We start from the raw sequence: 14916 nt of genomic DNA, 5'->3' as shown, positions 1-14916 counted from the left end.
GGTAGATGGCAGCTTTGTTCTGTAAGTCTCCATGCCTCTCAGACACAGACATACACACACACACACACACCTATACAGATATGTATCTTTTTCTAAATTACACAAATGCCACAAAGAGATAAAGGGCCACAATTAGTGATTTTCTTCAAATAATAGTGCTTCAGATTATAAATATCCTACAATAAACCTCTAAAATTTCTAAATACTTGATTCCTAAGAAAGATTAAGAAAAACACACATATAATTAATCATTGACTTATCTGTAACTGCTCTTCTGTGATCAACTACTTCTTATGTTTATATTTTTTTTCCTATGTTGGGACTAGCTGGAGAAGTTTTACCTGGATTTCTATTTACAATCTTCTCAAGTGCAGCATTTTCTCGAAACAACGAAATGAGTTGGTAATTTTGCCTATGTATAAGAATGAATAAAATTGTTTCAGTATTGATAAGGACAACTATCAAATGTATCAAATCCTTAGAATATTTCTGATAGTTCAAAGTTAGTACCAGAACTTACATTATGCCAACGCACTTCATAATTATATGTTCTACAATATAATTTTCTTAAACTTATTGTTAAGATGAAAAACAGTAAGGTGAAGAAGTCCTGAATTAAAGGTGGTATAACTCAATAAATTAACTAAAATTAGCAGGACATAATAAGGAATCATAAACTCAGAAGACTCAGCTCTGTAGCCAACAGGTATGGGCAAGTCACTTGTTTTAACCTCAAACTCTTCTAAAGAGTAAGGATTTTCCTATGTCTTCACTAGTAGTTATAGAGATTTAATGATTTAATGCGTTAATATATAAAATATATAAATGCTCAATGAAATCAAGCAATGGAATACTTTGTTCTTGAAATTTACTACTGAAACTATTTTGGAATCCCAAAGAAAACCTGTAGTGTGTTTTTTCACTGTTCAGGCTACAGGAAATGTCATTAGTTTCTCATTCTGGCTATTAGTTACTCCATACAGCTGTAACCATAGATACCTCATCTACTTAACATATTGCAGCTACATGCATTTGTAAATATATCACTTCACTAAGTTAGGTAACATAATTGATGTGATCATTCACACTAAGGGTACAAAACTAAGAGCTGTCAAGTACTGGGGCAGACTATTACTATTCCTTTCAAGGATTCAAACTCTGCACCAGTTGATATTTGCTAGTATGATGCTTAACGTCCCTGTTCAACTCCACCTAACTTGGAAGATCAAACTGCACTTTATTACATGGTTTCTGAGAAGTTATGCATGGGGCTTAGCTCACTTAAATCCATATAACATACTTTAGATTCAGAGAATTCTCAAGAATGGCTTGTTGTGAGGCAGAATTTAAAACTACTTTGAAAATCTGATATAAAATGCACATAATTTAGATTTCCATCTTCACTATTACAGCAAACAAATCACCTTAGGTCCAACACATACTCTGGAGCACAGAAACATACGGGACATTCCACAAACCAAGAACATATGTGCCCAGACTATAAAGAAGCCTTAGGGTACATATCTGGTGCAAAACATTAAATAAACTCTCATCTTTTCCTACATTATCTGAATTTGTCTGACAACAGAATGGTACCAAGTAGAAACTACTAGCAAAGTCAAGAACCTTATAAAGAACACATCATGAAGGTTTAAGGCTAAGAAGTAGATGCCACCTGAGGTTCTCATAAATAGCCTATTTTTGGCTACATACATGCCAAAACCTAGGAAGCCAGAGTGGGGTGTTAATACTTTGTGGACAGTGACTGAGTATATAGGCATATGTCAGTCAACAAATAGACATTTTAATCTCAGGATATAAGTGCACATCACCACGAAGACTGGGGATCTGGATCAGTAAAAGAATCCTGGTAACAAAGGAAGCAATAAAAAATAAGAATTATTAGAACCCCATCTCTCTGATGAAGGAAGATTGCCTTGAGAACCTTATTTCTCTGATGAAGGAAGATTGCCTTGTCAGGCTTATGGAACTTCCTGGCTTTTTGTAAAACTCAAGAAAAAGAATTTAAGAGGCAGCTCCCAGGACAAAATATGAAATTTCCTGCTAATCTGGACACTGAAGGCCTAACCAACTAAGTAGAACTAGGAAGGTGTGACACTGTTTGGAGGGTCATGGCAGGGGTTGTATTATGAAATGATATGGATAATGTGGGCAGTTGCAGGGATAAAGACCTTCAAATCTCTGAGATAAAGAATTTGTACCCATCTGTATTTCTAACTAGCCAACCTTTCTCTTTGGTTTGTTTTTGTTTTAAAGATTTATTTTACTTGAAAGTCAGAGTTACACAGAGACAGGAGAAGCACTAGGAGGAGGAGGTGGGAGGGGGAGAGGGAGGAGGAGGAAGAGGGGGAGGGGGAGGGGGAGAGGGAGGAGGAGGAAGAGAGGGCTTCATCTGATAGTTCACTCCCCAGTTGGCTGCAATGGCCAGAGCTGCACCGATTTGAAGCCAGGATCCAGGAGCTTCTTCTGGGATTCTCACGCGGGTGCAGGGGCCCAAGGACTTGGGCCATCTTCTACTGCTTTCCCAGGCCATAGCAGAGAACTGGATCGGAAGTGGAGCAGCCAGGAATCAAACTGGCGCCCATATGGGATGCCAACACTTCAGGTGGCAGCTTTACCCTCTACATCACAGCACCTGCCCCTCTGTTTAGTTTCTGACTGTTGAAGTAAAGGGACTCACTGCCATTCCAAAAACTGTGAGAGCTAAGTCATCTGAAAACATGAAGTACTTACACCTCAACTTCATGTTGATTACAATGTTAGTGTAAACACTTACATATTACGTTTTTGAAGAGCATAATCCCTAGCAGAATGTCCAGCAATGTCTTCAGAAAGCACATCAACCCCTAGTTCAAGAAGCATGTGTACTACGTTTTCCGTACTATACCGTCCCGCAAACATGAGGGATGTTCTAAAATAACAGAGAGAGAACTTCATTAAAAACTTCAATGAGGCTACTCAAACAGCTGAGTGGCTCTATTTTACCAAGTTAATATCTTGCCTATGTATATGTGATCATTTACTTGTATGAATGGACATAAGCATCTTGGAATATCAAATGCTCATCTCCAGAAATTATCTCCAGGGTTAAAGAGAAAAAAAAACAAAATAAAGCCTCTTGTCTAACTGGGGTATTCCATAGAAGTTACTAATTTGAAGTCTTTAAGGGATAGTAACACCATTGAGATCACTTGTTTAAATCAGGCAGTTTTAAGTGAAGAATTCACTCTTACTTCCCCAGTTTTAAATATTAAATATATCCCAGTCAGGTAAGTAAAAGCTATCTGAAAGCATAAAGCTCTTATATTATATGGCAATAATAGTCACAGCAGTTTCAGTTAGCAATGGTGACAACCACGTGTCAGCTACTGAATTACATTTTATATATGACATTATATACAACTACATCTGAAAGACAGGATACATTACTATCCCACTTTCACTTCAGGTTCGATTTAATAGTTAATGTTCCCAAGGTTGCACACCCAACAGGTTGGACATCTGAGAATTAAGCCTTGTGTTATATGTCTTTTCTCTTTCTCATTTATTATTTGTCGTCATCAAAGGAAAAGCTTATCTAAGTAAATACATTTCTTCCCTCTTCCCATACTAATTACAAATAAAATTATAAGGATCAGGCATTTAATCTTGGTATTATGACACCAATTAAGAAGTCCCCTTCCCGTATCAGACTACCTGGTTTGACTCCCAGATTCAGCTTCTATGTGTAGTCTCCTACTCATACAGACCCCGGAAGACATTAGTTATATTCAGCTTAGATAATTAGATTCCTGCAACTACATGGAAGTCTTTATTGCATTCTTAGCTCCAAGCTTCAATCTGGCCCAGCCTGAACTGTTGCAGGCATTTGAGCAGTGAAACTGAAGTGAGAGAGTTCTAATTCTCTCTCTCTGTGTTTCTCTAATCTCTCTCTCATAGAATTTTTTAAAAACCATGCTTTTAAAAATATCAAATATCAAAATAAAGCAGAATGAAAAAAACGATAAAATCATACTATCTGCTAATAACCACCTACAGTCGCTTAGGTATAACTTAACATCAATATACTTTGAAGAAAGAAATTAACAAAAAAAAAGTCAGCAAAAAGACAAAATGATTTTCAATTCCTATTTATGTATACTACAGCATTTTTAAAAGTAGAGTATGTGGGCACTAGATTCTGTCCCGGTTGCCCCTATTCCAGGCCAGCTCTCTGCTGTGGCCCAGGAGTGCAGTGGAGGATGGCCCAAGTGCTTGGGCCCTGCACCCCATGGGAGACCAGGAGAAGCACCTGGCTCCTGGCTTTGGATCAGCGCCGTGCGCCTGTGGCCATTAGAGGGTGAACCAACGGCAAAGGAAGACCTTTCTCTCTGTCTCTCTCACTGTCCACTCTGCCTGTCAAAAAAAAAAAAAAAGTAGAGTACGTAGGAAAAAAAGATTTCTTTAAGATTATTTATTTATTTGACAGAGTTGGACAGTGAGAAAGAGACAGAGAGAAAGGTCTTCCCTCCGTCGGTGGAAAAATTTTAAAAATATTACAGAATGTTTAAGAAGCTCAATAGTGACTCATATTTATTAAAACAGTAAAACTAAAATGAATAACCTTTCATTAATATCAGACTATACAACCAAAAATCAGATTACTGTTAAAATATATCAGTCACTATCGTAAGAGAATATGACCATTCCTATGTAGCTCCTTGTGTTGGCCAGTATGCATAATTGCTTTCCTACCAGATAGATTTTTATTGTTACTTTTCATTGTATCTCAATAATATACTAACATTTTATTTCATATTTCTGACTTGAATCACTTTATAACTGATAAACATCACTGAGTTTAAAATATAGAATGAAATAATTTACCTGTTTAGATTATCAATTGCGAAAACATCTGCATTCTGTAATATTAAAAATTTAACCATAGTTTCTTGGTTTTGTTGAATAGCCACTAAAAGTGGTGTGAGGCCAGTCTGTAAAAAAATGATTCACAATTCACATTATTACATATTTCTCAACAGAACTGAACATATTTCAGATGACAATGCAAACTCGGACATCAAATGTAGAAGGTAAATTAAAGGAGGCTCTTTCTTCCCACCCTGTGCTTCCACATGTACTGCACATTCCTCTTAAAACTCTCCTCTCCATTGCCTCATTGCATGGAACCTACTCATCACCAAGACTCACTCCAAACAATTGCATTCCAGGGTTCATTGCTTCCATCAAAACACTCACCACGGAATATTACAATTATTTGATTGCACACAATAAAAACACAAGGTCCTCTGGAAGGCAAGGGCTACATGTTTTACCTCTGTAGCCCTAAACCCTAAGACATAGTAGTTAATATTTCAAGCATTCTTATTCAACTCATGACCTAAATTATTGTCTCAAGAACAGTGTTTCTCAATACATATTTCCAAGAACATTTACTTTTGCACAAATTATATACTGTCCACCAACAGAAAAATGTCATGATCATCTGTTTGAGAAATATAACAAAGCCATGCATCCTGTGCTCCCCTAGGTGGGGAGAGAAGCAAACTGGAGGGTATCTGCCTTTTAAAAATAGGAAACCTTCTGAACAGCATACAACTCAGTAATCTGAGCTCAAGGATCCCTGATTGGAATCCTTCAGATAATCCTGACAGTCAGAGGTGTGCATCAGTCTCCCAAATTTTGTATTTTGAAACAATTTACAGAGGCAAACTACACACATCTCTGCACCATGTTCAGTCGATTCCTTTGAGTCTTTGTATCAGCTGGCAATGCATTTCCAAATGATTTTGTATAAAGCAGGTATTAACATGTAATATCTTCACTTTTCTTAGCATCACCTAATTCACAAAAAGATCAGGCCCACTATGTAGTCAACAGGGCACACCCAATATACTATTTTCCAACAGTTAAATAACCATCCATTTGTATTTAAATCTGACAGGTTTTAGTCAAATGGATATTTGAGATACAGGAATGTTGAAACTGAACTATTAAAAGAATGTCCATCCATATTCTTAACACTACCATGGCTTTCAATTTTAAGTCTGCCATAGTGATTATGTGTCAGCGCTCCATGAATTCAACACAACAAGATTTGATTGTGTATCATAAAGCTTCAATGAGGAAAAAGGTTCATAATTTGCTCTAATTCTAACCATAAAGCCCTGCTTGCAATATACATTTCTTTGTAAAACTATCCGTAAGTGTTATTCTGTAGGCTGAGAATTATTAGTATTATCTCTTTGAATTTATAACTACAAAGGAAAAGAAAGACAGATAAAATCAGAGGTTAGTATTGTTCGAATGTAGCATCCATCAAACTCTAACTCTTCTCAAGATTCTTAATAGTTTTTGAGACCTAAGAACTTACACATTACAATTAACAGTTTGGTGGTTCTTAACAAGGGTTTTGTCAGACTCTCAGAGATAGGTTTTTAAGTATACATGTAAAGACGTAGTAAGATTTACTGAAATAAAATACTCTTGGAGAGACTAACTAGACTTCTAAGTTTTTCCAGGTCATTCTGATATACAACTCCAGCCGAGAACTGGTGCAGCAGACAATCACCACTTCCATCTCTCCTCTCACACACATCATTTGGAGACTTGACCAAAAAGGAGTAATGAGTAAGAGACACACACACTGAACATCCCATTTCATTTTTCTTGAGTAGGAATAAATCAACTAACAGTAAACTCAAAGTCCAACTTAGATTTATTTGTAGGATCCTTTTCTTCTACTTTCCCACAAAGACATTCTCTATTTGAGAGCTGAGTTTAGACACTTTTCCTCAGCAGCTCTTCCTACCATAATAAAATGTCAATCATTTGTTCTTCCCTCTTGTTTTCTACATTCATCACCACCTAGTCACTCCAAATATGGTTCCCCTAAGCAAACTTACAACTTATTAATGATATTAATGAAAGTACAAGTTACTATACTTTCAATCAAAGAATACTTGGTCTACACAAAACTCAACAAAAACAAATCAAAAATCCCATCTCCGTATTTTCCCTCAATTACCTAATTTACAAATGTTTCATTCTTCTATCCTTTTCTCTTGCAAAGTTTCCCAGTTAACCCTTGACACTCTAAGGTAACTTTTATATAAATAAACTTATTTAGGAAATGGACAGCAACAGCCATATTTCTGTTTACTACAACATGCTTTCTTCTTGAGTTTTAAGCAAAAGCCTTTGTCAAGACAAAATTGGACTGCTCCTGTTTTTGCACCACTTAGAAAAAAGTAACTGGGAAAATATCCTTGAAAATATGTCTGACCTTTAACAAATTCAGTGCTTTCATAAATACTGGCCATAAATGCCTCTCAGTCTGTCCTTTCCAGTATTTCTGCAATGGTATCAATATTTAAACTTAAATATGGGACAGTTTTCATAAAATATCTTCATTCAATGCAGCTGGTACTCCCAAATATGAGAAACTGCTTCTATACATGTCAATCTTTTAAAAATGTATTTCCAATAGTCTAAACATTAAGTTAGATGATCCATACCTTATTTTTCTTTTCAATATCTGCATTGCTGGAAAGCAGCTTTTCGGCCATTCTTATATTTTCTCCGTAGGCCACATAGTGGAGAGCAGTGTTGCCAATTTCATCCTCAATATTTGGATCAGCCCCATGATCCAGTAAGAGTGTAGCACAGTTCTCAGCGGGACACTGTACAGCCTGCCAGTAATACACCAATCATAAATTGTAACTTCTAGAAATTCAAAGAAAAACTCCCCATCCCAATGGTTTCACCAGTTAGTCATATATAAATAAGATAAATTCATTTTTATTCTAAGTATGTAAACCAAGCCCTTCCTATACTGGGATGGTTGGGCACTAAATACCTTTATCAGCGGTGTTGCAGCCCTTTTATCTTGCGGATCAAGTAGACATCTTTGGCTTATGAGGAAAGCTACCACGTCTTGGTGGCCTTTTGCACAGGCCCAGTGCAGAGCGGTCCTATAGGAAATTAGATTGCACAATCACAAAACAGGCCATTTCTCATGTAATCGTAAGAATAAAATAGCATATTCCCCTGCCCTCAAAACAAATACTTTTCTGATGAACAAAGAACTTTATCATCTCTTCTTGTCACTAAACTAATGAAAGAGAAGCCTATTAAAGAAAAATAATATGATCATTACATTAACCACAGCTTGGTTAAATCCTATTTTAAGTTATGACTAGGACTTTGAGTATCTCAATTTCCTGATTAAAAGAATGGGGAGAAAAAGAGTAGTTGTCTCAGTTTACCATTGTGATGCTTCAATGAAAATCTATGTAAAATATTTAGAATGGTTGCTGACACAACTAACAGCTCAGTAATTGTCAGACGTAGTCATTACTAATACCACGATTTAAAAACAGCATTTTAATTGAGTAAGATAATATAATTATCCTGACTTTCCATATATCCTTGAAGCATTAGAGAAAATATTATAATTCACTGACTCTGAATATGCTCAATGCCTCTCACTTTATCATTTCTCACATTGAAGTGCTGCTTATCATAATTCATTACTTTTCCCACTGTAATTGGCAGCATTTAAAAATTCAGCATCTATTGAGATAATTCAATGGTTCTATGGTTTTGTTCTTTGATTTCTTAAGGTGATGTAGCAGATTTATTAATCTGTATATGTCAAAATGTCTGTGTACATCAGGGATAAATCCCATTTCATCTGGGTGAAGGATTTTATTAGATGTGTTGTTGGATTCCATTAGCTAGAATTTGTTAAGGATTTTTATCTGTGTTAATCAGTGACACTGGTCTATAGTTGTCTTTCTTGGTTGTTAACTTTTTATCCTGGTTTTGGAATAAAGTGATATAGACATTTGGACCAATGGAAGAGATTAGAGAGCTTAGAAATTCATCTATGCATCTACCATCAACTGATCTTTGACAAATGTGCTACAATCACTCCCTGGGGAAAGGACAGTCTCTTCATCAACTGGTGCTGCGGAAATTCGATCTCTGCATGCGGAAGTAGGAAACAAGATCCATACTTTTTAGCTTTCACAAAAAACAACTCAATGGTTCAGGGATCTAAACCTAGGACTCAGAACCATACAATGACTAGAAAAAAGCATAGGGGAGACACCATAATTCATTGGCATAGTCAGGGACTTCTTGGATTAGACATCAGAAGCACAGGGAATAAAGGCAAAAAAAGACAAATGGAGTTAAATCAAGATAAGAAGCTTCTCCACAGTGAAGAAAACACTCAACAAAGTAAAGAGGCAATCAACAGAGTGGGAGAAAACACTGCAAGCTATACATTGGATAAAGGATTAACATCCAAAATATATACAAAGTTCAAGAAACTCAACAACAACAAAACAGAAAATACAGTTAAGAAGTGGGCAAAAGATTTAACAGACATTTTTCAAAGCATGAAATACAAATGGACAGCAAACACATGAAAAAATGCTCAGGATTGCTAGGCATCAGGGAAATGCCAATGAATTCCACACTCACCCTAGTTAGAATTGTGTTCATCCAAAAATCAAAAAACATAAAGAATGCTCGTGAGAGTGTGGGGAAAAGGTACCCGAATACACTGTTGATGGAAACGTATATTAGCATAACTATTATGGAAGAGAGTAGGAAAAAAATTAAAAATAGATCTGTGATATGACCCAGCTATTCCACTCCGGAGAATTTACCCAAAGGAAGTAAAGTAAGCATATGAAAGAGTTATCTGTAACCCAATGTTTATAGTAGCTCAACTCACAATAGCTAAGATATGGAATCAACCCAGATGTACATAAACTGATGACTGCATAATGTGTGCTATGTAACCATGATGGAATACTATTTAACCATAAAAAATGAAACCCTGTCTTTCACAACAATTTGCAATTGGAGATCATTAAACTTAGGGAAATACACCAGTCCCAACAAGCAACTAAAACATTTTCCTGGATTTGTGGTAACTAACATACAGAGTACAAAATACGCAGATGAGTGAAATCGACATTTTCAGATTTGATTGCATATAGCCCTTATCTATACTCCTGAGAAAACATTGTTTTTCCACTTACTACTTATTGAATTCTTTATTTAGTGGAAGGTTAAGCTTGTGATTACAAAGTAAAGTGAAACTTGGTCATTGTAAAAATTAAAAGAAAAATAAGAAAGTAGGAGAGAGGGTGGGAGTCAGGCAAGGAGGGAGGATAGGGTGGGAAGTACCATTATGTTCTTCACATTGTATATATGAAATACATGAAGTGTGTTATCTTTATATAAAGCGTTTTTATAAAACAGAAAAAATGGCTCATTGATACCTATTGATCACACAATCCATGGTGCCTAACAATAAGTGCAAAATAGCTTATAAAAACACATTTATGGCAACTCCAGCCATATGATTGGCATTAAATATTAGTTTCTGAAAGTTCTATAGTTTGGAAGAGACAGCTAACATTACAAACATGTTTAAAAACAAAGTAATTCTTTAATCTCAATAATATTAAAAATTTAACTAGAGTGTCTACATCCGATCATTCTGGAAATGACAAGATAAAGAAAATTTCACAAGAATTCAAATACCTATAAGTAACAATTTTAATCACATTTTGTTGGCTAACACAGTCCACAATTTGTGTGTATGTATAAACAAACACTTTTCTCACTTGTTATACAGATTGCCTACATATTTGTATTTCCACATGCATCTGTGGGACACTCCACCTTTAATGGTCACCTATCAATGCAATCTATCAATGCGCCATAATGTATAGGTACATTATGTAGGTTCTTCTTAACATATGCCCATTTTAAGCACTAATAAGAGAAACAAATGGCATGCCTACCTCTAAAAGTTATTTTAAAAGAATGAAATTGAAGAGTGGAGGGCATATGCATTTTTCAAATATGACACGGGGGCTGGCACTGTGGTGTAGCAGGTAAAACCACCATCTGCAGTTCCAGCATCCCATATGGGTGCCAGTTCGAGTCCCAGCTGTTCCACTTCTGATCCAGCTCTCTGCTATGGCCTGAGAAAGCTGCAGAAGATGGTTTGGGTCCTTGGGTCCCTGCTTCCACGTGGGAGACCCAGAGGAAGCTCCTGGCTCCTGCCTTAGGACTGGCACAGCTCTAGCCATTGTGGCCAACTGGGAAGTGAACCAGCAGATGGAAGACCCCCCCCACCTCTCTCTCTCTCTCCCCCACCATAACTCTTTCAAGTAAATAAATAAATCTTTAAAAAAAGTGACACAGTACTTAGAACCAAATTCTCAATATAAAAATCACAAGCAATTTGACCTTTGCCCCTAATATTGCTATTCATTATCATAAACTATGTGGATGGAAAGTAGCATTTCATTCATCTTTCAAATTAAATTCTTTTTCTCACCAGAGACACTAAATACTGTTTTCTATGTCCATGGATCACTTGTATACCTACAACACATACATATCCCAATTTAAAATTAAGTTCAGTGTTGTTTTCCTGCTTTGCACAGATTTCTGTAAAATGAAGATCCATTTTTTTCACCTGAAATATACTTGTTGTAAAAATGTTTTGAAGATATATTGTTTTGTTATTTTCATCCAGATACACAGGAAGTTTTATTTTTATTTCCTAAGCAAATATTCAGAGTAATTCCTTAAAAACTGCTTATTTAAAAGGCAGAGTGAAAGGGAGAGGAGGAAAGGTACAAAGAGCTGCCGTTAACTGATTCACTCCCCAAATGCCCGCAACAGCCAAGGACAGGCCTGGCAAAAGCTAGGGGGTCAGATCAGGAGCAAAGTGGGCAGGACTCCAACCTGTACTCAGCTATGAGACACCAGCATCCAAAAGCAGTGACTTCACCCACTGTGCTGAACTGTTCACCCCAGGATGTTTGCTTTCGACTTCAGTCTTCATCAAGTCTTTGGCCACGAAAAAATTTATTGCTTCGCATTTTTTGTTTTCTCCTGAAATTTTTCTCACATTGTTTATTTACAACTTTTAACTCTACCAGAAATGTAGCTTTGTGTTATAAAAATCTAGTTTTCCTCCGTTAAGAAGTATTTCATGCATAAGCAAACCGTGTTTTCTTATGAATATTAAATGTTACCAGTATCAAGTTCTAAATCTTTGTTTCATATTAAGTTTTTGGATTTCCAATGCATTTGCCCTTTCAACTGTCAGAAACCTGATTAATTTCTAAAAACAGCACGTTTACATCAAAAACAGCACCTCATTATTTGCTACATTACAAATGAGTGTTAGCAGAGCAGTAAATGACAAGTAGAACGTGTAACTCGAAATTTTTAAACTTTGATATTTTTGTTTGGCGCATGTAAGACTGATAAAATTAAAGCTCACTTTTTGGTAAAAATGAGTTCTCTCACGCCAAGGTTTCCTTCTACAATCCCACGTACACGCAGGTGTGAACTGACATCAAACGGGTATTGGGTTTACTCAGACTTTAACCCAGGGGTTAAGAGATTATGGAAATTTTCTTGTTATCTTTTTGATCATGTGTATCACAACGTGGATCTGGACTTGTGTACATAAACATGGACTGGTGTCCAGGGAAGCAAGCAGGGGAGCCTGGGGCGAGGGCTTCCCGCACTGGGCCCCACTGCCCACCCTCCAGTACCTGCTCTTGTGGTCCACATCATCCACACTGCTTCTTCTGCAAATCAGCATTTTCTCCACTGCGGCCACATTGCCCGCGCTGGCAGCTCTGTGAATGGCACCAAGCTCCCAGTAGAGCAGGCGGTATCCAAAATGCGGCCGCATCTTCAAGCGCTTTTTCTCGAACTCCGTAACCGTCCGAGCGCGCTTTCTCGCAAGCTTGCTAACAGACCAGGAGAAAAATTTCTCCATAAGCAAGGCTGTCAGGGGCTTTCAGCCACCTCTGCAACAAAATAGGAAGAAATGTGGCAGTCTAGCCACCATGCAACGGAGGAGCTTCGCGGTTTTCAACCTCTCGGCTCACAGTAACTGTCGCCCAACAACTGCCGCGCATGTGCACCAGGCTAAGCCCCGCCCCTTCCGCTCCCGGACATTCCTTCCTCTTCCTCCAGACTCCGCCCAGAAGCCCCTCCCCCTCCGAGGCGGCCCTTGCTCTCACTCCTGGTTGGCCAAGACCCCATCCTCCGAGCCATGGAGGACGCCCCAACGCCAGGCAGTGCTTCTTGCACCACTTTCTCCTGTGGCCTGGACTCAGCAGAACTAGGCAGTGAGAGGGCCAGGAAGTGGGAAGGAGGGCGCCCCCCAGGGAGCACAGCCGCCCCCTCCCAGCAGGGCAGCCCCACAGCTTTCCCCTGGGCTCAGGAGATAGTGGGCTGTGTCTCCAGGTGGCTTGGGCCCTGGTGAGGCTCGACCCATGGGCCACATGTGCCCCTCTCCCCTGGGCTCAGGCACATGGTTGCAGGGAGGTGACAGGCAGGGGGCAGCCTCGACCTAGTGCTGCCACTCCACTGGCTTCTGGGGCCAGTGCAAAACAGTAAAACACTGAACTTAATTTTAAATTGGGATATGTATGTGTTTGTAGGTATACAAGTGATCCATGGACATAGGAAACAGTATTTAGTGTCTCTGGTGAGAAAAAGAATTTAATTTGAAAGATGAATGAAATGCTGCTTTCCATCCATATAGTTTATGATAATGAATAGCAATATTAGGGGCAAAGGTCAAATTGCTTGTGATTTTTATATTGAGAATTTGGTTCTAAGTACTATGGCACTTTTTTTAAAAGACTTATTTATTTACTTAAAAGTCAGAGTTACAGAGAGAGAGAAGGAGAGGGAGAGTCTGGAGAGAGAGAGAGAGAGAGAGAGAGCGAGAGAGAGAGAGGTCTTCCATCTGCTGGTTCACTTCCCAATTGGCCACAATGGCTAGAGCTGTGCCAGTCCTAAGGCAGGAGCCAGGAGCTTCCTCTGGGTCTTCCATGTGGAAGCAGTGACCCAAGGACCCAAACCATCTTCTGCTGCTTTCCCAGGCCATAGCAGAGAGCTGGATCAGAAGTGGAACAGCTGGGACTCGAACTGGCACCCATATGGGATGCTGGAACTGCAGATGGTGGTTTTACCTGCTACACCACAGTGCCAGCCCCCTGTGTCATATTCAAGGAATAGTTTATTGGCTTTTTTTCTTAACTGAGAATGGGACTGGGAATGGGAGAGGGAGGAAGAGGAGGGTTGGGAGTGGGAGTGGGAGAGTAGGTATGAGGGTAAGAATCATAATATTCCTGAAGTTGTACTTACGAAATTTGTATTCATTAAATAAAAGGTTTCTTTGGGAAGAAAACATTCAAGCCCCGCTCCCCTGCTCCCTCACAGATGCCAGCACCCCCAGATCACAGACTTGCCCCAAGGGAGGCAGCTCCCACCATCCAATGGAAGCAGTGAGGATTCTTTGGGGAAATGATGATGTTAGGGCTAGAGAAGGGACAGGAACAGCCTGGGACCAGAGAGAAAATGCCCACAGTTGAAGGGGGCCTGAGGAGGGGCACCAGAGCTGATGCAGAGGAAGCCTAGGCCAACGTGGGATGATCTGAGCCATAAAACAGCAAGAGTCACATACTGTCACTCCCTGAGTTATGTCTCCTAATCCCCAGTACCCCGGAAGGTGACTGCACTTGGAGACACTCAACGTGAGGCCATGGGTGATTCCTAAGGCGGTGTGGCTTCTGTCCCAGAAGCAGAGGACATTCTGACACAGACACAGGGATGAGCAGGTGGAGGCATAGTGAGAGCCAGTATGTACCTGTGGAGGTGCGAGGCCTCAGAAGGTCCCAGCCCTGTCCACACCATGTCCTCAGACCTCAGCTTCCAAGCAGCAAGAACGTGAACTCCTGTGAGAATAATCCTCCAATAACTACCAGAATACAGCAGGACCATGATCTCCCAAGAATTCTCCAAACTCAGGGCCAGCATTTTGGT

At 38.9% G+C, this 14916-nt stretch overlaps 1 protein-coding gene across 1 annotated transcript; it reads right to left on the bottom strand.

The window, feature by feature from the left end:
- Nucleotides 1-297: 297 nt before the first annotated feature.
- Nucleotides 298-13016, bottom strand: LOC149122800 (uncharacterized). Its single transcript, XM_089311275.1, has 6 exons — nt 12627-13016; nt 7880-7994; nt 7539-7712; nt 4888-4994; nt 2798-2932; nt 298-412 (listed from the first exon to the last, which is right to left on the bottom strand). The coding sequence occupies exons 1-6, from the start codon at nt 12854-12856 to the stop codon at nt 298-300; spliced, it is 876 nt and encodes a 291-aa protein (XP_089167401.1). The 5' UTR covers nt 12857-13016.
- Between the last annotated feature and the right edge of the window lie 1900 nt (nt 13017-14916).

This window comes from Oryctolagus cuniculus, chromosome 13, assembly GCF_051225735.1.
Source record: "Oryctolagus cuniculus isolate XC-2025 breed Fujian yellow rabbit chromosome 13, ASM5122573v1, whole genome shotgun sequence".
In the NCBI taxonomy this organism is placed as follows: domain Eukaryota; kingdom Metazoa; phylum Chordata; class Mammalia; order Lagomorpha; family Leporidae; genus Oryctolagus; species Oryctolagus cuniculus.
Note: the sequence above shows the minus strand (reverse complement) of the source record. Positions and strands in the feature narration are given on the sequence as shown.